At 31.7% G+C, this 25,076-nt stretch overlaps 2 protein-coding genes across 2 annotated transcripts; both read left to right on the forward strand.

Moving 5' to 3' along the window:
* Nucleotides 1-5,978: 5,978 nt before the first annotated feature.
* On the forward strand, nt 5,979-15,941 carry LOC108917728 (mitochondrial amidoxime-reducing component 1-like). The gene is made up of 6 exons (XM_018724474.1): nt 5,979-6,065; nt 7,658-7,914; nt 9,867-10,046; nt 10,913-11,102; nt 15,183-15,469; nt 15,561-15,941. The coding sequence occupies exons 2-6, from the start codon at nt 7,667-7,669 to the stop codon at nt 15,676-15,678; spliced, it is 1,023 nt and encodes a 340-aa protein (XP_018579990.1). The 5' UTR covers nt 5,979-6,065; nt 7,658-7,666; the 3' UTR covers nt 15,679-15,941.
* Nucleotides 15,942-17,924: 1,983 nt separating this feature from the next.
* LOC108917055 (mitochondrial amidoxime-reducing component 1-like) lies at nt 17,925-24,205 on the forward strand. The gene is made up of 4 exons (XM_018723486.2): nt 17,925-18,247; nt 18,588-18,762; nt 23,447-23,733; nt 23,825-24,205. Exons 1-4 carry the CDS (start codon nt 17,976-17,978, stop codon nt 23,940-23,942), a joined length of 852 nt encoding a protein of 283 aa, XP_018579002.1. The 5' UTR covers nt 17,925-17,975; the 3' UTR covers nt 23,943-24,205.
* Nucleotides 24,206-25,076: the final 871 nt, after the last annotated feature.

A 25,076-nucleotide genomic window follows, 5' to 3' on the forward strand; every position in this document is an offset into this window, starting at 1 on the left:
TACTACTGCCTCGACGAACAAGGGAACAAGAAGAAACCAAATTACTTGCTGTGTGCAAAAGAAAATATTGTGTAATTATGTTGCCGATGTACTGTTGTCTCAACATAAATAGTATGTTTTAAATTTTTGCTGATATAAATTAATTTGCAAAGTATGAGGCCTCAAAATATTTTTATGTTTTATTTTTCTGTTAATACAAAGTCTTGTTTTGTTTTGTCAATACATTTCCCTTAGCTACCAGACCCTAGCTGATCCGATAAAAATAACTAAATATTATATACAAAGATAAGTAATAAGATATAATTACAGGTAATAAGGCAATCACTACAGTAATTTAATTTAAAACGTGATTAAATAAGCTGAACAAAGTGTAATTCGACGCAGAGTGCTGATTCTACTAAATTACAAAAACCTGGTGTGGTCAACTTATTTTCTCCTTTCACAACTGAATTCTCTGGAACTCACAAAATAAACTTCTAATTTACATATTTCAATATTTCAGGGTCCCAGGGTTCCATACTTGGGCCCCTTTTCTTTCTACTATATATTAACGATTTGAATGTGGTAATTAACTCTTGTAGACTTTTTTACGCTGATGATTTAAAGTTATTTTCTGTTGTAAATAGCTTAGAGGATTGCTTGAATTTGCAGACTGATCTGGAACATATAAATTCGTGGTGCTTAGAAAATAGATTGTATCTTAATCCTTCTAAATGCAAAATTCATAATTTTTCGAGGAAACAGTCGATCTATGAATTTGTATATAGCATTGATAATAATAATCTATCTTGTTATATTATATTTTGCTTATGTTCGTTCTAGACCTGAATATGGTGCGCTGGTTTGGTATCCTTATTACAATACTCAAGAATGGCAAATTGAAAGAGTTCAAAAAAAGTTTTTAAAATATTTGGCTTACAAAGTTGATGGGATTTATCCTGAACTACGACATGTTAACAAGTAGATTTGGCGTTGAAACTAGATTCTCGTAGAATTCGCATGTCACTCATTTTTTTGTTAATTAATTAATTTATTCGTACCTAGAATAAATTTAAGAAATACTAATACGTTTAGACTTACAACGCCAAATACTAACATTTTATATAAACCGCCAGTATATGTCATGTGTGACAATTCTAATCGTTTGTGTAACTGTGATATATATTTTTGTCCGTCCATTACATACTTTATTGAACGCCATAAGGCCATGAATACTATGTCTTCTGTATGTCCTTTTCTGGATTAAATATGTAGTACTGTAATGCAAACACACTTCTAGAGGTATATATGTTTTGCATTTTTCTTTCTTTTTTCTCTTTTTTCTCATGTTCTTTGTTTATGTTTATTTAGTTGTATTATTTTTAAATTGACAAGTTGTTAATTGTAAATTTCTAACGAAATTTGCTAGTTAGAATTGAAAGTGTAAATTTATACAGTACTGTACTGGATTGTAAAATTACAGATACCCTGCACAAAAAATATGTTTTACTTTTTTAATTTTGCTTTCTAATAGAATTACAAATAGGCAGTATTTTTAAAATAGATATTTATCTAACAGAGAATATATTACTAGGGGTTCTTTTGTTATTTAAGAGTAAGAATATGCATTTGTATACCTTTCAGAAAAGATGATTTAAATAAATATTTCTAAGAAGCTATTTGTAATGTAGATATTTAGGAGTTATTTTAAATAAAAAATAAATTAAATGGAATCCAAATCTAAAAAATATAGCTACAATTTGATATAACTTGTCGCTGTTATCACTGGCATATAAAATCGGGACGATATTTCCACGAACATGTCGATTTTATATTAAAAAAAAAACAATTTTCCATGTCCCCCCGCTTTTTCATTTGTTTCCGCTGTACACATTTTTTTAATTAGAACTTCTTCTGTGTATGTCAAGGTTTAGCAACAGTGTAAATTGCTTAAATATTAATATGTTTATGTTAATAATAGGTATTTATTATATTATTTAATCAGTACCATCCGTATTTATAAATACCTACTAATAGCAATCAGTACTATTATTACGGTAGACAAAATTAAATTTAATATTAGTCTATAAAATAATTAATTTAATGGTACATTTTCATTGCTTACAATACTATATATAGATTTTTGTTTATCTTTAATGTGGCACAAAAATGACCTGAATATGTTTAAAAGTTACATTACTTCTTGTTTATATTAAATTTGAACAAACATGTCTACAGGGTGTTAGAAGTTTGATTACCTTAATTTTAACAGACGATAGAATACATAAAAATAAACAAAAAAACCTTTTACGACATTAGTCCTAAACTCAACCATTTCCGAGAAAAAGTTGTCAAAATCTCCAACTTGATGTAGAAAAGTTCGATTAATTAAAGAATATTGATATAACTGCGTGAATAGAATACCATAAAATACAATGTTTATCACTTTTTTGATCTTATTTATGCTTAATTCTAAAAAATAATTAACTGTAATAAATTTAAAATTCGATAAAATTCATATGGAGCAATGTGACAACGGCGCGGCGGTTAACACGAGGTACTAAGATGTTCAACAACCAACAATACACAATTCAGTTGGTATTTGGAATTTGATAGACGAAGACTTGGAAGAAAAATTACTGAATTTTGCTTTTTCGTAAGTAGGTAACTAGATTATTTTTAATACGTATGATTATTTGGACGACGTGAATCTTTGGGTACTTTAATTACATATTCTTCAAATCCATAATTTGATTAAAAGTTCTTGCTTTAAGAGATTCATAATTACTAAAATTCGAGTTAAAATTTAAGCACAACACTATCTTTGTACTACAAAATCGATACATTTTATTTTATTTGTTGCTTACATTTTTGTTATTCCGTAGGACAAGTATGCCGCGTGCACACGTGGTGTGTATCAGCTGTGTAACATTAGGTTAAGCGCCGTTGTCACGTTGTGATGAAACTCCCTAATATTAATACTCGCTGTATTTTGAAAACTGTTAATCTTACGCCAATGTAAGTGTAACAACTTTTTTGTTCATTTATAATTACTCTATCTCATGCTGAAGTAATGGCAGTCAAACTTCTTACACCCTGTATATCGCAATAAAAGTTTAAATACATTAGAATATAGAGGACGATCCACTCACGGAGGGATGGTTAAATTGTAAAAAAATGTGCAATTATAAGAGCTTTTAAACGACCTCTATTTTTGTAACTTTTATATGTCACTAAGAACTCTTACTTTTTGAATGAATCTGTAGTTACAAGGTTAATAGCAGTTATAAACGACATTTGCAATTACAATTTTGCTTTTGTTATTCTTCTAAACTTTCTAGATTTTGGTAGACAATAGTCAACTTTTTTTTATGAATATCACATTTAATTTTCACATTGTGCATTAAAGGTATCTACAAAAATTAAATACCCTACAGATGGGTGGTTTTGGCCAATTTATGAAACTTGTTTTTTCTTATAATATATAAAAAAAATGGACTTAAAATTTTCCAATATCAAGCTATATATAACTTATACACATTATAAGGAACTCAGAGCTATGAATATGAAAAAGAGTAGGTCCTTCATATTTTCGTAAAGCACCTGAAAATGTCCTTGTTAAAAATGCGTGAATTTTTAGTCGTTATAACTTTGCCTGTACAAAGCGAAACTACGGCCATCTATGATCGGGGGCTCAAAGGAAACGTTGGTAGGTCTCTCTAGCAGCTTTCTGTTGATATGCCATCAAGTCAAACCTTTATCCCTAGCCGTTAGAGGGATTACTGTGACCTTGATGAGTATCTTGCCGATCAAGGTGACCCTGATAAGAAAGTTACCGATCAATGCCACCTTGATGAGGAAGTTGCCAATAAAGATCTGAAAACACCAAACAACGACAACAAGACAATTGACCATAGTAACAATGGCAACTTTGTTTGATTTTTATAAGAAAACCAACTTTACTCAGGACAAGCTATTGAAATTAAATTAAAAGAAAATAAGAAAACAATTAAGATTAAATCACTTGAAAATAGTCAGACATCAATGAAAGTGGACTTCGTCTGAAGATATCTTTTGAAGACATTTTAGAGGTCATTAATAAACCGCAACCCTCTAAGAGAAGATTTTTTTATAATCCAAGAGATAAATACATATAAATAAGTTGTTATTTATATTTAATGTTTACATGGAATATTTTTTTTATTTTATACTCTCAGAGTTTATTTAGTATTTTTATTGTAAAATTTAGTTACTTTTTTATGTAAACAATAAAAATGTTATTTTTTGCATACTTTTCTTGTTTCTTCACACCATGGGCCCTAAAATTATTAAACAATTTTTTAAAAACACTTTTTGTGGCCGAACTTGTTTATTTCTATGAAAGAAATATTCTACGCCGGTCCTTATATTCAAATGATAAAAGAATGGTCGGCCAAAGTAACCCAACATTGTCTTTTAGCTTTGGCTACCAACTTTTTTTTTAAACATGGTATAATTACCATAATTTTGATTTTTGTCATGCTGAAAGTAGTATTAGCGACATGGTGCCAAAAAAATTGATTATGTTTCATCTATCGAAAGTTACAGGGTCCTGAAGTTTGAAACTGGACCAATGCCACCCAAGTTTACCCTATGTTTAAACTTTAATTTAAACAAGAATACAGTCGATGCAAGATATTAATTTAAGTAATATCCGAAAATCTAAAATTAATAATATTTATAGTTATAGTTAAATTATTCCAAAAAGAAAAAAGCTTTTTTCTAAATTAACCACCTCTTACCATTTTTGAGATATTCATAATGACCACTTTTTATTTAATTTAAAGCTATTGAGGTCAATTCAAATTAATTCTAAAAATGTTTCTAAATTAAGATAAATTTAAAATTACTTTAAATTATCTAAGTATCTTTAAATTAAAAAGCATATAGCTTACGTAAAATATACATTTCAGTAGAATATTGCTGAAATTTTTATGACTTGGCTAACCGCATCCTCTATTATTAAGAAAGTTTACGAAATTAGTTATCAATAATTTAACTTGCTTTCGAATGGAATTATGTGTCAGAATTTATGTACATCGTAGGCGCTACTAACTAATTTCAAAGAGGCTATTGCTCAAAAGTTTTGCGTTTTCCAATTTCAACTAAAAGCCGTATACAATGAAAATCCAAAGGATTTGGGATCCTAACTTTGTTTTGTATGTAATTTAATAGGCACACTTATTACTTACGCCACTGATTCCAACAGTTTATCAATAAGTTACTTTCTTTGTTTTAAGTACGGGATATATATATAAAAACGTGAATGAATAAATATGTTATAGCTGTTTTACATTGACAATTTATTGATCAATTAATTCATGAGGTCGCTTCATCAAGAAATTGGACAAGTGTAATACACCAAATCTGCTGTCAAATAACTTCATGAATTTATTCATCAAGTTCTTGACGAATTAGAGTATGTTCTAATTTTCGTCAATTTCTTCGTGAAGTTTGAAAGTACCAACCCAACAGATTTACTGCATCAGATCAGTAATGAGGTTATGTTATTGGAATATGTAAATAATTGTGTAGCGTCGTGCTAGTTTTGCATTGTTTTTCTGATATGTTACTTACAAAAACTAATATTTATATAATATGTGTCAGAACGGTACCGCTATTGTATTACTACAATTATGAGTGGAAAGGTGACATTTTTGAAATTTATTTACCTCTTTTATTCATTGGTAGAACTGATTCATACGTCAAAAACTTGACAAAGTCTGTAGCAGTGTAAAACCACACTGTTTACCAATAAATTCGTTAACTAATTCATGAAGAACTTCGTCAATTTATTCATCAATAAATTGTCAATGTAAAACAGCTATTAGGAACATAATTTACAGTATGCAACCTACAATACACTACAGTCGGAATTTCCCGCCAAAGCGCATAGCGGGTTGCCTAACTAATCGAAAAAGAAAAAATAGCAACCTGCTTCTGTTCACGTTCTTGTTTGCCTCTGACATCGTATCATGTGTCTGTAGTAGTTCATAGGGGACTGAACGAACTTCAAATTAAATAGGTATACCAGATCATTGCAAGCGGTAAGTACTTCAGTTTTAGTTTTATTATTTCAGATTTCCACAAATACATTTTAAGAAAATGCTTACAAAATTTGATTTTAAATGGTACAACTTATTCAATTCTATTTATATTTAATTAATCGTAATTGATATTCTATTTTTTAATTATGACAGTCATACATTTATTAATTGTTTTATTTAAGCAAAACAGTCGTTAAAAACAAAATGTATAGATCGTAATGAATTTAGTAGATCTTGTTATTTAAATATATGTGTATCATTAATGATAGACTTGCTTATAATTTGGTAACTTTAAAGGTAAATAGTTTTTTAAAAAGAATTTTAAATTCAGTTCCACTTTTTATGGAAAATTGTATTCTTGGAATAAAATTTCGTTTTCAATTTTTTTTCCTAATTAATGGATAATATTTAAACATCATACACATACCTGCAAAGTTAGAAAAATGATTTTTTCAGATCCTTAATAATTATATGTAAAATAAATATAAACACAAAATAAATAATATTTTTGTAAGCGTAATAATTTAATATAGTCATTTTAGTAATTCTCATTGTAAATATGTATCACAGATTTTATTAAGATATACATAGTTATAATATGAACCTATCGTGTGAGCAAAATTTGCGAAAGTTACGTAAAAATGAACATATTGTTTTTAATGTACATATTTACTTTTTTCGTCTATGGGGAAAAGTCAACAGAATATTTAATTTATGATGTCACAAGATAATAAAGATAAAGGTGCCAAATTAAATAAATCATAATTAATGCGAAAGGTCATTCCTATACCACCGAAAAAACTGCAATGTGTGCTTCATTTTATGCACCATTCTTTACGATAAAATTTACTAATTTGTTGTTTGAATATTGAATAAAAAAAATAAATGTTCAAAGTAGTTTTGTAATTTTAAATCACTTTATTTAAATTAATTGGTCCAACCAAATTTACTTGTCATAAATTTCGTCAGTATCTAGATACCATCTTCTTAATATTTAGAACTGTTAAGTTGGACAAAAGACACTTCAAATTTCGAGCCCTGAGGATGGTGTAAAATAACACCGAAACGTTGGCAATGATGGTGTTCTTTTATTTATTGATCTTTATCCCACTCAAACCTTGACTTGGATTGTCAGTAATTTAATAGTATAATACTTTTATTTAATCTCATTGGATGGTATATACTTTCTCTTGAACCATAATGGAAGGTTACTATCATGCATGATACTTATATGAATATGTTGTGACTAATATACACTTCATTCCAAATAAAAAATTACAGTTACGTTTCATTAGCTTCCAAATTGGACTTAAACAATCCACGTTTAGATATTTAAAATTTTGAAATTACTAGGTATTTATTTACCGATATGTTGAACATATTACTTATTTACAAAACTGAACACAAATGAGCTTTGCTGTTATTAATTGAGCACAGTTTTATCTATTGCTTCTGTACGAAAATAATTTTAATATCGATACCTACTGATAAACTCTAGAATATTTATTAAAACAAAATGCTTTCTCATGTTCCAGTTCTGTAAATATAATTATTCTGTTCCACGTTGATCGCCATATTTGTTCTTATTTTAGTACTTTAAAATGGGCCTCGGTGGGACAGCGATGTTCGCTACGTTAGCGACGGTAGTAGCGGTAGTGGGTGCTTATTTGTACCAAAAGAAGAAGAAGGAAATCGTGCCATGGACTTGGGAGGAAGTAGGAACGTTAAAAAAACTGCATATGTACCCCTTGAAGAGCGGACATCGTTTGGAATTGACTCAAGCTGAATGCACTAAGGTCGGTTTGACGCAGTCTAAGGAAGGTGATAACTCTTACCAGCTTAAAGACAGGTAAGTACTCAAAAATTACCCAGTGTGTTGTTTTTCAAAAACTGGTACAGCACATTATAATATATATTTTCTCGCAGGAATGTCAGGCCATAAGAACGTCCAATTTATTTATTTTGTATAATTTCGAAAGTGTTGTTTATCAGTCAGATCCTTGGCACATTTTAGAAGATATGGGGTGATATCCAATTCTGTCGGTACTTGTTCCAATATGGAACTTTTGTGCTTTAAAAAAATCAGTTAGGCATTTGGCCGCCTCACTTCCTCCAAAGGCCAGCTTTGTAGATGAAAGCCGTTGAACTTTATTGTCCTTTGTCTGCATCAGTATGCGACATTTTACACACCGTTTCTCTTGTAGATTTAAGTCCACGGCATCAATCATACTTTAAATTTTTTTTTACATTTTTTATAAGAAGTTATCAGCTGTTACTATGAGGAATACATTGTTTTTACCATAACTCTTTTAAAAAAACTCCGTCTTCTAAAATACAAGCAATTGTTGTTGTTTTAAAATTCTGTAGACTGTAGACTTTGAAGAAAGGGCGTCGTCAGCCAATGGACAAGGGGGGGGGGGGCAAGCAAGATAAGAGAGAGGATGGGAGAAGTATAAATTATAAGTAGAAATAGGTACAGTGAATAATTTTTTTTTAGAAATATTTTTAATACAAGAAAAACAAAAAAATATACACATAACTAAAAAAATTAAGAAATTCAACGAAAATTAGGTAAAATATAAACTTCTCGGATTTTTTGAAAATTTGTTTATTAGTAAAATCTTCATGGTTCTCAAAAATAAGCTTTCTGTGTATACTCATCATTCTTCTATTTTTCATTACCCCTATATAAAATGGTGAGTTACATATACAGCTTTAGTTGCTCTGTTAAACTTTTATTCTAATTCCGATAGATACATATTTATTTTTTTTTAATTTTAAATTCCAGAGCTGAATTTTTAAAATATAGAAATGTATTACTTTTTAACATAAAATTTTGTATTTTTGATATTGGTTTGCAAACAAATATTTATACTAATTTATTACAATTGTTTTAAAAAAAATAAAGTAGTGCATTCATTTTCAAAATTAAAGTTTAATAAAATATTTTATTAAAAATTTCTAATCCAATAGTTTCTTAGCTTATAGTCGAGGAAATGAAACACTGAATCTCCGAAATCTGTACAGTTAGATGGATCGTGATGCGGCTTTTTGAATTCGATTCGTTAGAGCGTGCAGAAAGTTTGTGACCCCATGTGATCAATGAGAAATGAAAATTGCATCGGTGCATAAGAAAAATGCATTTTTAAAATTGCATCTCGAAGAGTTAAAATATGAAAAATTTATAACTCGGAAAATATTGACGGAAATGAGTTCAATTTTGCTACTCGGGGGTTTTTGGGGTCGCTGAACACGAATATCACAACGGCAACGGTCTCCCAGGTACCTAGTGTCCACACCATTACCGTTGTGATATTCGTGTTGAGTGATCCCAAAAACCCCGAGGTAACGAGTTTCGGCTAAGTTTATAACGAATTTCCACAAAATTCCATAAGACGACGTGGAAACCGGCCACCTTGGGCACTAGGTACCTCGGAGACCGTTGCCGATCACGATCCATCTTACTGCACAGATTTCGGAGGTAAGGCCGTTTTTAGTGCTTTATTTCCCCGACAATTAAGAAAATTTTTGTACTCTTTTCGAGTATCTAGGGGGAGAGGGGGCAATTGCCCTTATACTTTTGTAACTTAAAAGAAAGGCAAATTCTAGGAGCATATTCAAAACTATTGCATCAATCAATTTGAAAATTTCAGTTTTTTGGTATTAGAATTCAAAAATAATATGTACTAATTTTGGCTTATCTATACAAAACACTTACTATTGGTGCAAATACAACCCCAACTTTTTCGTTCTGCAAAATTTAAGAACCACTCTTGGCATAATAAAAACAACTTCTTTCAGGAGTCTAGTCGTATATGCTGAAAAGGATCACGAGTTTAGAACTGCGAGAACTTATCCGAAAATGGTACTGATAGATGTCGCTGTTCACGATGCGGATCATCTAGCGATAGATACTCCAACCATGAGGACCTTGTACGTCGAGATACCATCTAAGTCTAATTCTAAAGAAGTATCCATTAAGTAAGTACATATTTTCTATTATCTATACATTTTTTTTGATATTCATTAATAACTGTTCTTAAAAAATGGGTCTGAAATCCTTTAGCTCCTTTATGATATTTGATACAGTAAATTGTGATCAATAATTCAATATATCTTTATCTGAAAATGAAATTAATGATACATTGCGAAACACAATGAAGAACATATTTTAACTTGATTTGTAGACTTTCCCAACAGTTGTCAATAGTTGAACAATTTCTGTATTTGTTGCCAAGTTGTCGGAAGAAACCTTGAAATTTGGAATTAAGTAGTCTGGTCAGGTATTTACATTTGCGAGTCTTTATGATATTCCGGTACATGGTTTACAGTTTATGATCAGTTCTCACAGGCAATGGATATATCAACAGAAATATTGAACAAGCCTCAGTAGGTTAACTGAGATTAAGGAATAATTGGTAACAATTTATTTACCCTACATATGAGGATGTACTGATAAGAAAACATAGGGGTAGTACGCGCAACAAATATAAATACCGGCGAGGGGACTTAATCTCAACCTTCAGAGCTTCTTTTGATAGAAATCTTTCGAAACGTCTAAACTGACACCCCTCTATCCAATTCGGAAATTGTTCAAGTAATGATTATTATTAATTCCCTTTCTGGAAATAAAAAATAATATTTATTGTTTTCTTTGATGTAAAAATTTAGGTAGGTACCTCGTCTGGCAGTATCTTTATAAAGAAAGAGTTCTAGAATATAGCCATTAAGATCACCAAGTATGAATCTTTGTGTTTTTTATATATAAATGTTATGTTATACATACGGCAGCACATTATTTAAGTAATTTGAAATTAAGCATAACAAACCCATCAATATTCTTAAAGGTTGCACGCCAATGAAGAAATCTACTGCATTGATTGCGGCGACGAAGCAGCTTCATGGTTCTCTAGGTACATCCTAGGGAAGGACTCAGGGTTGCGTCTTGGATATCACGACGGTAGCTACAGAAGAGATATCAGGAAAGCGCATAAAGTGGACGTGGATTACTACAAGAATTTATCAAACAGTTCTACGGTAAGATGAATACAATCAATTTGTTGAAAAAAATTCTACCAACTAAGGCTGTCTAATCAAGCGCGATGTAGTAATATATTAGTATTTCTATTACTTGTGATGTGGGACAAGGTGTTTTGGTCGTCAGCACAGTTTGGTTAAAAATTAGAAAAATTAATAAACTGAGTTTTAAAATAATTAAATAATAATTTTTATATATTTTTTTTGGCAAATGTACTTGGTAATTTAAAATGAAGAACCCTTGAATCTGTACCAAGTCGAATAATTATGTCGTTAAATGAATTAATAAATTAATAATCGCAATGAACCACACAAATACGACCTATTTTGTTGATCATGTAAAAGCAATGAGAATAAACAAACAATTTTTTCAAGATATAAATGTTTATGTTTACACTAGGATATTTATTTGGGATAGTAAAAATATCACTGATGTTATCATCTGCCATTGCTAGAATTGTACTAATTAAGTTTGTAAATACTGATTTACGTACACCAAAAATAAAAAGTGAATATTATTTAATTGTTTGATATAGAGTGTCACAAAATTGCGTTCAAGAATGAACATGAAAGCCAAATTAAAACTGCACATTTTAAAATTATTTTCGTATATACAGGGTGTTACGTATTACCAGGGGAACCAAACATACTGTTTTTTAAATGGGACACCCTATATATTATTTCAAATTTAGATTAAGCTCATCTCTCCCATGCTTCCAATATACGGTTTAATTATGGTGTTCAGGGTATTTCAAAAGTTATGATCAATTGTATAGGTACGAGAATCATTCCTATTTCAGCGTCCTGTATACCGTAAATACTTAACAATGTTTTTTTGTAGGCATAACTTTTTGATATTGGTACAATTTTACGAGAAAGTGCTATTTTTTTATTATTGCACATAATTTTGTCAATTTTTTAAAATGAACCACCCTGTATTTTATTCTAAAAACTGAAAATACACTTAATGTTCTTTCATTTTTATGAAGCATTCCCTATAGCTAAAATTATTAATTTCTGAGATATTTACCATTTAATAACAAAAATAGAGTTTTTATAAAATTCCTTTTATAACAAGTTGGCAGTTGGTAAATAACAGTCTGACAAATTGTTATAAAACATTACAAAATATCCGTTGTTAAGACGAAATTCTTATAATATTAACCAACTTGTTATAATACGAATTTTTGAAGATGTATCGGAAAAATTTTGACAAAATTACTTCTAAACTATAGTTTTTTCTCTTATTTTAAATATTTATCTCATTTTTAACTAGTCCAGTACAATTTTATTTATACCAGTTTCATTCTTCTTTATATCCAAATATATTCTGATATCACTTGTTTTTATTAACCTATGGTGACTTATTTAATATTTGTTTAGTAAACATCTGAAAAATCCTCTAAGCCTCAATAAAAATGATGTGAAATTATACTAGGTAGTAAGAGTGAAGGACACAGTAGCTAAGTAGTATGTTTGATTTAAGTTGTACCCGATTTACCAACAAATCTTTTATAAACATGAGATAAAATTCCGCCTACCAATATTAAATGCAGTATTAAAGTTTTTATACTAAATTATTAATAGAGTTTATACAGGGTGTCCCAGAAATAAATGCCAACAATTTAACCATATATTTAAATTATAACCAATAACTTTCGTCTAATATTTTTTTCGTAACTTTACATGTGTTTACTCTTTTTACCTATTAAAATAACACTAATAAATTTAACTGGCATTTACTACAAGAAATAAAAGCAACATTTGAGCAAGCACAAGCCTTTTTTTAGTTTAGGAAGACATACTTCATTCACGTTTGGAAAAAAATCTCTTTGGTCGGAAAGTTTTCATGCAAACCACGCGTATTTGATCATTTTTTGAAAAATTGGTGCTGGTAATTTATGATGAATCAGTGAATGAATTCGTATGGAATCTCCTTTATTTCCAAGTTGTGCACCCTAAGACTTTTGGGGATATACTACACTAGTGAGCCTCTTTAAGTACACAGAGCCAGACTCTACTAGACTCATTGTAAAGTGTAACAAACATGACGTAGTATTAACAGTTGTGATTGTGCATCATGCTGGGTTTTAGAAATAGGGAAAGGATGATTTTTTAAAGGTGAAATTCATAATCGTGGCTGATAATTGCCTAATTGTATTGCGAAAATTGAAGTTGCACTTTTGAAGAATACTGCAAATAATCCTGGAACAGCATTCGTAGATTAACTTCAGTTTGAAGGAATTTAAAACAACAGCAGGTACAATCCCTACTATGTACAAAAATTCAGTTTTTACAGCCTCAAGATTACCATCACGGACAACATTTCTGTGACTATAGAGAGTAAAGAGATTCAGTGAATTTTTTGCCGGAATAGTAACGAATGGTTCAATGAATCTTACGATATATTAAATCGGATGGTCGAAGGTATTTATACTTTTTAAGTAACGTCCCAAATGATTTACTGGATTATACTTCACTGGAAATTCGCCGAAACCGTTTCGGTCTTTGCTCCAGTGGCGGATAACAAGCATTAACAAGAGTATATTATCTTGAAAACTAAGAGGTTTTGAGAAAAACATAATAAAATAAAATAATATATATAAAAGTAAAAAATAAAAATACAAAAATATGTAAAACATTATTGCAACAAAATAAAAGTGCTTGCATTCGGATGTGTTAAATATGTGGTTAAAATTTATTACTGGGCACCTTGTATAACATTAAGATGATTGTATGTTAAAACCAGCTTACTAGAATAAAAGCACGGTGCTGCTGTAGAAGGTGGTTGGGCACTTTTGAAATTTTCTGAAGTGTTTCTATTTCCTGAGAAGGAAAAATGGTTGAAATGATTCTGGCCCAATTTTCTTACAAAATTGAACGACAAAATTATATTTAGATTTCTTGATTTGTTTAAGAGATACATGGCGTTTTTAATTTTTAGTAGTCTTTCTGTCCAATAACTTTTTTATTCTTTCCGCCAATATTTTCAGGAAATACAAAAAATCCCTCCAGAAATGTCTAAACTGGTTCATTACATGCGTTTGTAACTGGATGCACCTTCAAAGTAACAGCTTTGTGGAACAAAATAGTTGTTCCAACGGTTTTCCAGTCTTCATATCATGCATGAAGTTGCTTTCTGTAACATTTTTTAAAAATACTCGCTATTGTTTGTTAGGTGTTGAAAATGGTCCCAACATGATCTCTTGTAAGTAGAATTTTACTGCATGGAACAAAAAAAAATAGCAAGGCTATAGAGTGCATGTGCCCATACTGTGAGGCGAACTCCCAAAACTGTAACTTTTAAAGGTATAAATTCTGATACATTTTCCTTGTGACCAATATGTTTCGATGTAAAAAATAACACAATAATTGATTTTTTTTGAAAATTGTTTATCCCTACTTTTTTGGTTTGGGTGAATTCGAAGTGATCGTATTCGTACACATAAGTTTCATCACCGTGACAACTCTACTTCGAAAGCCCGGTTACTTATGTTCAAGTCTTCAATTACAATTCTGTATACGACAGATTTCGATAGGCCCACTTCAAAACCGTTAGCTCTGATATTCAAACTCCAATATGTGTCCAAAACAACTTTGACATGGATGTTTTATCTGTTCTTGACGTTGAAAGGTGACCAGATTGTTCCTGATCTTCAATACTTTCCCTTTCGTCCTTGAAAGCCTTGAACCACCTGTCAATTTGTACCTGCGATAAAGCATCTTGTTTGCAGCTGCCATAATTCAACCGTTTGCGGACTACATTTACTGAGCTTAACCCAAAATTTGATTGTAACGGACTATAATAACCACTGAACTTCTTCAAACACCTGCTCCCCTCAATCGTCGGTATTGAACTGGTGAGGGTCGGGGGTCTTTATCTAACACCTCCCTTCGCTCGCCTCACTGCTTCACTGGTCCAGGAGAGTTCCAGAGGCCAGAAAATAATCGCACTCATTATTTTTAAGAGTATATTTTCTAAAATTTCTAATGGTCATTCCCTAAAAACTTTACTTCACACAATAAAATACTGACACTTACTTTTGATCATCGTAATTACAATCATTTCCTTCGTTTTAGGGTTTGTACTCAGATTTAACCAGTATCCTGCTCCTAAACCAAGCGTCTGTCAACGACTTAAACAAAAGGATAGGTAATTCCAGCGTAACCGTTTTAAATTTTCGACCAAATTTCGTGGTAGATGGACCAGACCTGGCACCCTACGCTGAAGATTCTTGGGAATGGGTTAAAATTGGCAATGTTGTGCTTAGGAATGTCAAAGAATGCACCAGATGCATCATGACGACCATCAATCCAGAAAATGCATCGCGCAGTTCCGACATGGAACCACTGAAAACACTGAAAAAGTAAGTACTTGCGTTTTTGAAGGATTGCTTAAACAAATATTCAGGATCAATAACTGATCCTTCATCTTACCATTTTTCTCATTATTTTTAGGTACAGACTTAGCAATGGACCGAGTAAGGTCCCAATTATGGGGATTCACTTGGAAGTCAAACGACCGGGCAGTATTAAAGTAGGCGATCCAGTATACGTCGCAAAAAGTTTAGAATGAAACCGGTGTTCATCATAACTGTACATATTAGTTATTAAAAGCTTATTAATTTTAGGTGGAAAACTAACTTGAGGTAGCAGACAAGGTTGATTAATTTTTTCATAGTCGCAAGGAGTGAAATCTCTAATATGTCTGCTGGAAGACAATTTTGTATTTGAAATCCTTACTCGTTGTCCACCTCATTAAGTCATAGCCACTATTGTTACATATTTATGTATTTAGATACTCTTCAAAGAAATGTACAATAAAATTGTTTTAATTCGGGTTAGTTTCTTTTATACCATATTTACGGATTGTTGATAGGACAGCTAACCCAGGAAATTGATTAAGTTTCGGAGCAAAACAATTTAGTTGATAAAAAGTGATATTTATTTAGTGGAGAAAGAAAAAAATGTTATACAATAATTTAAACTAGTTGTTTGATTAGTAAAACAGTCTAAACTTAAGCAATTTTCATTCTCAAACCTAGTAGTCGTGCTTATATCGGGTGTCCCAAAAATTATGCAAGATTTGAATTTTGCGCTATTAGTCCGGTAAGGTGTTGTCAACGAAAAAGAAGATAGCGTGACAGCTGATAGTTCAGGATTATTAAAAATAGAGCGCTACACGAAAGAACAAATTGATTTCATTATTGAGTAATATTTTAAAAATAATGAGTTTTGGCAGTTCGCAATTTTTGTATAAAATATGGTCGGAATAGTGAGTAACTTCATCAACTGTGAAGAGATTAATTGAAAAATTCAGGGAGACTGGATCAATTAGTGATCTTAAACACTCTGGTCTTCCTTCAACAAGTTGTTCAACACAAAACATCGAAGCAGTTCGTGAGAGTGTTGCTGAGAGTCCAGGAACATCAATTCCGCACCGTGGTTAAGAATTGGCTATTTCGAGGCGCTCTACAGCGTATTCTTGCATCTTCATGTTTACAAAGTACCATTGACTCAAGAATTGAAGCCTACTGACCATGCAGAGCGAGGAGAGTTGGTTGATTGGAAAACAAGTGAATATTGATTTTTTGAACAAAATCGTCTTTAGCGATGAGGCCCATTTTCATCTTGATGGCTTCGTTAATCGACAAAATTGTCGCATTTGCGGTTCAGAAAATTCACGAGTGGTTGTTGAGAAACAAATGCATCTACAGTACCAGTTTGGTATGGATTTTGGATCGAAGACGTCATCAGACCATTCTTCTTCGAAAATGAAAATGCAGCTCGTTGGGAAATAGCAGCTAATGATGCTCGCTATCGCGACATGATAATCCACTTTTTTGTGCCTAAACTGCAAGATATGGATGTACACGGCATGTGGTTTCAACAAGGCGGAGCCACATACCATACAGCTTGATAAACAATTCAATTACTGCATGAGTCATTTCCTGGTCGTGTAATTTCCCGTTTTGGTGAATCGAGTTGCCGCCCAGATTATGCGATTTAACGTCTTTTTTCTTTGAGGGTTTTTTGAAGCCTAAGGTTTATACCAATTTATGTTGAACCTGCTCCAGGTTGTCAAATATGATGATGTCTCGAAACCCAAGAAGTAATTTCAAGATAGTCTATCTTAGATAGCACAGCATAGAATGTTCAAGATTCACCAGTCGGTGAAATAATGATAATTCATAATAAATCAACATTTTAAGTAACTTTATAACAATGTTTGAGAGTAATGATTGAGAAAGTGTCTAATGTACTTTTCCTCAACCCTTACTTCTTCAACTGATTTCGGAGTTGATACAGAGTGTGTATTATGAATAAAACTTACTTAGGCATTTTTCTGTGTTAAGGGATAGCCCATTATTTGTTCACCAGTTCACAAGATTACTCACTGTGGATTTATATTAATAAAATATCCAAAACTGATCCAGAATTACTGTGATAACTTTCTGGTAACTTCATTTATATTATTCTTCAAAAAGAATATCAATGTACTTTTTTAATAATATCATGTGCTTATTCGTATAAATATACAAGTAAATGTTTCCTATCTGCATTTCTGTAGATGTACATATATTGTGTATAATTTAATTCACACGGACAAAGTACAAACCGCTAAGCAAATAATAACTCTGAAATAACACATTATGTCATAATATTTTTATAGTAGAGATAATACTTGCTAAATTGATTCCTAAATCTGTGTCCTCCAAACAACTCGATTATTTTTATTTTTATCTATTATATTCAATTATCTTTATCAAAGACCACTTTAATTATAACTTAAATATTTTGTTTTTAGTTATTAAATATTAAAACTGACGAAAGTGTTAGCAATTACAGTGATGTGAGGTGATAATTTTGACTATGGCTCATAACGCGATTTTCTCACAACACACAATTGTTGCTGCTGGAATATTAACTGTGGCAGCCACGACACTGGGCACGTATTACTATTTTTCCTCTAAATTTAAAAAATCTAAGTTCCCGAACGAGTGGAGAGCAGTTGGAGAGGTGAGAAAATTATGCATATACCCCTTCAAAAGCGGAAAAAAGCTTGAAGTCGATCAGGCAGAATGTACGAAACGTGGACTGATGGAAGAAGAGAAGTTCGACAAGTCTTTCAGACTTCGTGACAGGTGAATGTATTGTAGACCTATTTGTAAGTATAATTTTTTATCACAGCATACTTGATGACAAAATCTTATCAAATTATCAAATTTATTTAAATAATTTAGTATGAGTTGCACATATTTATAATGAAGAATGGGTTTAAAATATTAAAATTATTCAAAGTTATTAATTTTCATACAGGATGTTTTTGTGTATCTATATGGAATAATGACGAACATTTATTCACATTATAAAATTTTATGCATTCACACACGAAATTTTTAGAAACAAATATTTTCTGGTATGCCCAGTATTATTATAGATATAGGTTCTGGAAATTATGTATATTTATTTATCTAATTTCAGATCATTTGTGGTATATAATGAAAAAAGTCACAAATATGTAAATTCTAGACATTATCCAAAAATGGTTCTGGTAGAAGTTAGGGCTGAACACATGAACCATGTACTTTTGAATGCACCTAATATGAATACTTTACTCTTGCAGATACCTGATAGAACTAGGAACAAGGAAGTTGTCGTGAAGTAAGTAATTCTAAATTCCAGAACAACAAAAAAAAAGTATAGTGAATTTTAACAGGGTGTTTCAGGATTAAGTCGACAAACTTTAAGGAAAAACTCATAAAAAAATAAGAAAAAAAAACAAGTATAAATTTTTTCCCAGAGACGCTTCAATTTCGAAATATAGGGCGTTAAAGAATTTTAAAAAAATTCGAATTTTTTAAATAACTTCTAAATGAAGAAGGCTATTTAAGCCAAATTTGGCATGATACATCTTCTTACAGGATACCATTTTTCCATAGAAGTAGATGTCCTGCAAGCAACCAGTGGCGGAGTTATTGGGACTCAGATGCATTAAATTATAAAAAAAATAATACGGCCCTACTGAAAATAAAAAATGATGCTTTTTTTAGATAGAAATGTTTGTTATTGACAAAAAATGTACATTCACTTTTTTCCTAACTCTTATAGTTTCATGGCAAAATTGATTTTTCGGAAGGGTGCTTCTGGATTCTGTCGATAAATATTAAAATGAACCTCAACAAAAATTTTCGAGTGGGCTGCTGTCAAGCAATGTTAATTTGACGTTTTAAATGTTATTTTGCGAATTGTTGCATAAATTATCCATTAGATAAAGCGTTCAAACTAATAAAAATAAGTTTAATAATGCCGTCCATATTTTCGACCACTGATTATGCTGATATGGTCTTTGTATATGGTTTTTGTGATGGAAATGCCACAGCGGCTCGCCGTGAATATGCAGTAAGATTTCCTCATCGCAGATTACCAGCAAAGGAAACATTTTCAACGATATTCAGTCGTCTAGACAAACTAGGTCTTTCGGTATTCCAACTTATGCTGATGGACATTTTGCTCCACTTCAGGATGAAGTAAGACCGAATACTATTTTAAACCATTTCGATGAAAATCGATCCACGAGTGTCAGAAGCTATGAGCTAGGTATTTCGTCAAGTACCATTTGGAGGACTCTTCGGGCTGATGGACGCCATGCGTACCATATCCAGCGTGTGCAACATTTATTGCCTCAGGACATACGATGCAGGCGCGTGTTTTGTGACTGGATGTTAAACCAAGCAGAGAATGATGATCAGTTTACGCAAAAAGTAATGTGGACAGAATATGGGGCAACATTTACTCGAAGGGGAATTTTAAACCAAAGGAACAACCATATTTGGTCCTACGNAACTGCACATTTTAAAATTATTTTCGTATATACAGGGTGTTACGTATTACCAGGGGAACCAAACATACTGTTTTTTAAATGGGACACCCTATATATTATTTCAAATTTAGATTAAGCTCATCTCTCCCATGCTTCCAATATACGGTTTAATTATGGTGTTCAGGGTATTTCAAAAGTTATGATCAATTGTATAGGTACGAGAATCATTCCTATTTCAGCGTCCTCTATACCGTAAATACTTAACAATGTTTTTTTGTAGGCATAACTTTTTGATATTGGTACAATTTTACGAGAAAGTGCTATTTTTTTATTATTGCACATAATTTTGTCAATTTTTTAAAATGAACCACCCTGTATTTTATTCTAAAAACTGAAAATACACTTAATGTTCTTTCAATTTTATGAAGCATTCCCTATAGCTAAAATTATTAATTTCTGAGATATTTACCATTTAATAACAAAAATAGAGTTTTTATAAAATTCCTTTTATAACAAGTTGGCAGTTGGTAAATAACAGTCTGACAAATTGTTATAAAACATTACAAAATATCCGTTGTTAAGACGAAATTCTTATAATATTAACCAACTTGTTATAATACGAATTTTTGAAGATGTATCGGAAAAATTTTGACAAAATTACTTCTAAACTATAGTTTTTTCTCTTATTTTAAATATTTATCTCATTTTTAACTAGTCCAGTACAATTTTATTTATACCAGTTTCATTCTTCTTTATATCCAAATATATTCTGATATCACTTGTTTTTATTAACCTATGGTGACTTATTTAATATTTGTTTAGTAAACATCTGAAAAATCCTCTAAGCCTCAATAAAAATGATGTGAAATTATACTAGGTAGTAAGAGTGAAGGACACAGTAGCTAAGTAGTATGTTTGATTTAAGTTGTACCCGATTTACCAACAAATCTTTTATAAACATGAGATAAAATTCCGCCTACCAATATTAAATGCAGTATTAAAGTTTTTATACTAAATTATTAATAGAGTTTATACAGGGTGTCCCAGAAATAAATGCCAACAATTTAACCATATATTTAAATTATAACCAATAACTTTCGTCTAATATTTTTTTCGTAACTTTACATGTGTTTACTCTTTTTACCTATTAAAATAACACTAATAAATTTAACTGGCATTTACTACAAGAAATAAAAGCAACATTTGAGCAAGCACAAGTCTTTTTTTTAGTTTAGGAAGACATACTTCATTCACGTTTTGAAAAAAATCTCTTTGGTCGGAAAGTTTTCATGCAAACCACGCGTATTTGATCATTTTTTGAAAAATTGGTGCTGGTAATTTATGATGAATCAGTGAATGAATTCGTATGGAATCTCCTTTATTTCCAAGTTGTGCACCCTAAGACTTTTGGGGATATACTACACTAGTGAGCCTCTTTAAGTACACAGAGCCAGACTCTACTAGACTCATTGTAAAGTGTAACAAACATGACGTAGTATTAACAGTTGTGATTGTGCATCATGCTGGGTTTTAGAAATAGGGAAAGGATGATTTTTTAAAGGTGAAATTCATAATCGTGGCTGATAATTGCCTAATTGTATTGCGAAAATTGAAGTTGCACTTTTGAAGAATACTGCAAATAATCCTGGAACAGCATTCGTAGATTAACTTCAGTTTGAAGGAATTTAAAACAACAGCAGGTACAATCCCTACTATGTACAAAAATTCAGTTTTTACAGCCTCAAGATTACCATCACGGACAACATTTCTGTGACTATAGAGAGTAAAGAGATTCAGTGAATTTTTTGCCGGAATAGTAACGAATGGTTCAATGAATCTTACGATATATTAAATCGGATGGTCGAAGGTATTTATACTTTTTAAGTAACGTCCCAAATGATTTACTGGATTATACTTCACTGGAAATTCGCCGAAACCGTTTCGGTCTTTGCTCCAGTGGCGGATAACAAGCATTAACAAGAGTATATTATCTTGAAAACTAAGAGGTTTTGAGAAAAACATAATAAAATAAAATAATATATATAAAAGTAAAAAATAAAAATACAAAAATATGTAAAACATTATTGCAACAAAATAAAAGTGCTTGCATTCGGATGTGTTAAATATGTGGTTAAAATTTATTACTGGGCACCTTGTATAACATTAAGATGATTGTATGTTAAAACCAGCTTACTAGAATAAAAGCACGGTGCTGCTGTAGAAGGTGGTTGGGCACTTTTGAAATTTTCTGAAGTGTTTCTATTTCCTGAGAAGGAAAAATGGTTGAAATGATTCTGGCCCAATTTTCTTACAAAATTGAACGACAAAATTATATTTAGATTTCTTGATTTGTTTAAGAGATACATGGCGTTTTTAATTTTTAGTAGTCTTTCTGTCCAATAACTTTTTTATTCTTTCCGCCAATATTTTCAGGAAATACAAAAAATCCCTCCAGAAATGTCTAAACTGGTTCATTACATGCGTTTGTAACTGGATGCACCTTCAAAGTAACAGCTTTGTGGAACAAAATAGTTGTTCCAACGGTTTTCCAGTCTTCATATCATGCATGAAGTTGCTTTCTGTAACATTTTTTAAAAATACTCGCTATTGTTTGTTAGGTGTTGAAAATGGTCCCAACATGATCTCTTGTAAGTAGAATTTTACTGCATGGAACAAAAAAAAATAGCAAGGCTATAGAGTGCATGTGCCCATACTGTGAGGCGAACTCCCAAAACTGTAACTTTTAAAGGTATAAATTCTGATACATTTTCCTTGTGACCAATATGTTTCGATGTAAAAAATAACACAATAATTGATTTTTTTTTAAAATTGTTTATCCCTACTTTTTTGGTTTGGGTGAATTCGAAGTGATCGTATTCGTACACATAAGTTTCATCACCGTGACAACTCTACTTCGAAAGCCCGGTTACTTATGTTCAAGTCTTCAATTACAATTCTGTATACGACAGATTTCGATAGGCCCACTTCAAAACCGTTAGCTCTGATATTCAAACTCCAATATGTGTCCAAAACAACTTTGACATGGATGTTTTATCTGTTCTTGACGTTGAAAGGTGACCAGATTGTTCCTGATCTTCAATACTTTCCCTTTCGTTCTTGAAAGCCTTGAACCACCTGTCAATTTGTACCTGCGATAAAGCATCTTGTTTGCAGCTGCCATAATTCAACCGTTTGCGGACTACATTTACTGAGCTTAACCCAAAATTCGATTGTAACGGACTATAATAACCACTGAACTTCTTCAAACACCTGCTCCCCTCAATCGCCGGTATTGAACTGGTGAGGGTCGGGGGTCTTTATCTAACACCTCCCCTCGCTCGCCTCACTGCTTCACTGGTCCAGGAGAGTTCCAGAAGCCAGAAAAGAATCGCACTCATTACTTTTAAGAGTATATTTTCTAAAATTTCTAATGATCATTCCCTAAAAACTTTACTTCACACAATAAAATACTGACACTTACTTTTGATCATCGTAATTACAATCATTTCCTTCGTTTTAGGGTTTGTACTCAGATTTAACCAGTATCCTGCTCCTAAACCAAGCGTCTGTCAATGACTTAAACAAAAGGATAGGTAATTCCAGCGTAACCGTTTTAAATTTTCGACCAAATTTCGTGGTAGATGGACCAGACCTGGCACCCTACGCTGAAGATTCTTGGGAATGGGTTAAAATTGGCAATGTTGTGCTTAGGAATGTCAAAGAATGCACCAGATGCATCATGACGACCATCAATCCAGAAAATGCATCGCGCAGTTCCGACATGGAACCACTGAAAACACTGAAAAAGTAAGTACTTGCGTTTTTGAAGGATTGCTTAAACAAATATTCAGGATCAATAACTGATCCTTCATCTTACCATTTTTCTCATTATTTTTAGGTACAGACTTAGCAATGGACCGAGTAAGGTCCCAATTATGGGGATTCACTTGGAAGTCAAACGACCGGGCAGTATTAAAGTAGGCGATCCAGTATACGTCGCAAAAAGTTTAGAATGAAACCGGTGTTCATCATAACTGTACATATTAGTTATTAAAAGCTTATTAATTTTAGGTGGAAAACTAACTTGAGGTAGCAGACAAGGTTGATTAATTTTTTCATAGTCGCAAGGAGTGAAATCTCTAATATGTCTGCTGGAAGACAATTTTGTATTTGAAATCCTTACTCGTTGTCCACCTCATTAAGTCATAGCCACTATTGTTACATATTTATGTATTTAGATACTCTTCAAAGAAATGTACAATAAAATTGTTTTAATTCGGGTTAGTTTCTTTTATACCATATTTACGGATTGTTGATAGGACAGCTAACCCAGGAAATTGATTAAGTTTCGGAGCAAAACAATTTAGTTGATAAAAAGTGATATTTATTTAGTGGAGAAAGAAAAAAATGTTATACAATAATTTAAACTAGTTGTTTGATTAGTAAAACAGTCTAAACTTAAGCAATTTTCATTCTCAAACCTAGTAGTCGTGCTTATATCGGGTGTCCCAAAAATTATGCAAGATTTGAATTTTGCGCTATTAGTCCGGTAAGGTGTTGTCAACGAAAAAGAAGATAGCGTGACAGCTGATAGTTCAGGATTATTAAAAATAGAGCGCTACACGAAAGAACAAATTGATTTCATTATTGAGTAATATTTTAAAAATAATGAGTTTTGGCAGTTCGCAATTTTTGTATAAAATATGGTCGGAATAGTGAGTAACTTCATCAACTGTGAAGAGATTAATTGAAAAATTCAGGGAGACTGGATCAATTAGTGATCTTAAACACTCTGGTCTTCCTTCAACAAGGTGTTCAACACAAAAAATCGAAGCAGTTCGTGAGAGTGTTGCTGAGAGTCCAGGAACATCAATTCCGCACCGTGGTTAAGAATTGGCTATTTCGAGGCGCTCTACAGCGTATTCTTGCATCTTCATGTTTACAAAGTACCATTGACTCAAGAATTGAAGCCTACTGACCATGCAGAGCGAGGAGAGTTGGTTGATTGGAAAACAAGTGAATATTGATTTTTTGAACAAAATCGTCTTCAGCGATGAGGCCCATTTTCATCTTGATGGCTTCGTTAATCGACAAAATTGTCGCATTTGCGGTTCAGAAAATTCACGAGTGGTTGTTGAGAAACAAATGCA

The sequence above is a fragment of the Anoplophora glabripennis genome, unplaced genomic scaffold (assembly GCF_000390285.2).
Source record: "Anoplophora glabripennis isolate ALB-LARVAE unplaced genomic scaffold, Agla_2.0 scaffold3, whole genome shotgun sequence".
In the NCBI taxonomy this organism is placed as follows: domain Eukaryota; kingdom Metazoa; phylum Arthropoda; class Insecta; order Coleoptera; family Cerambycidae; genus Anoplophora; species Anoplophora glabripennis.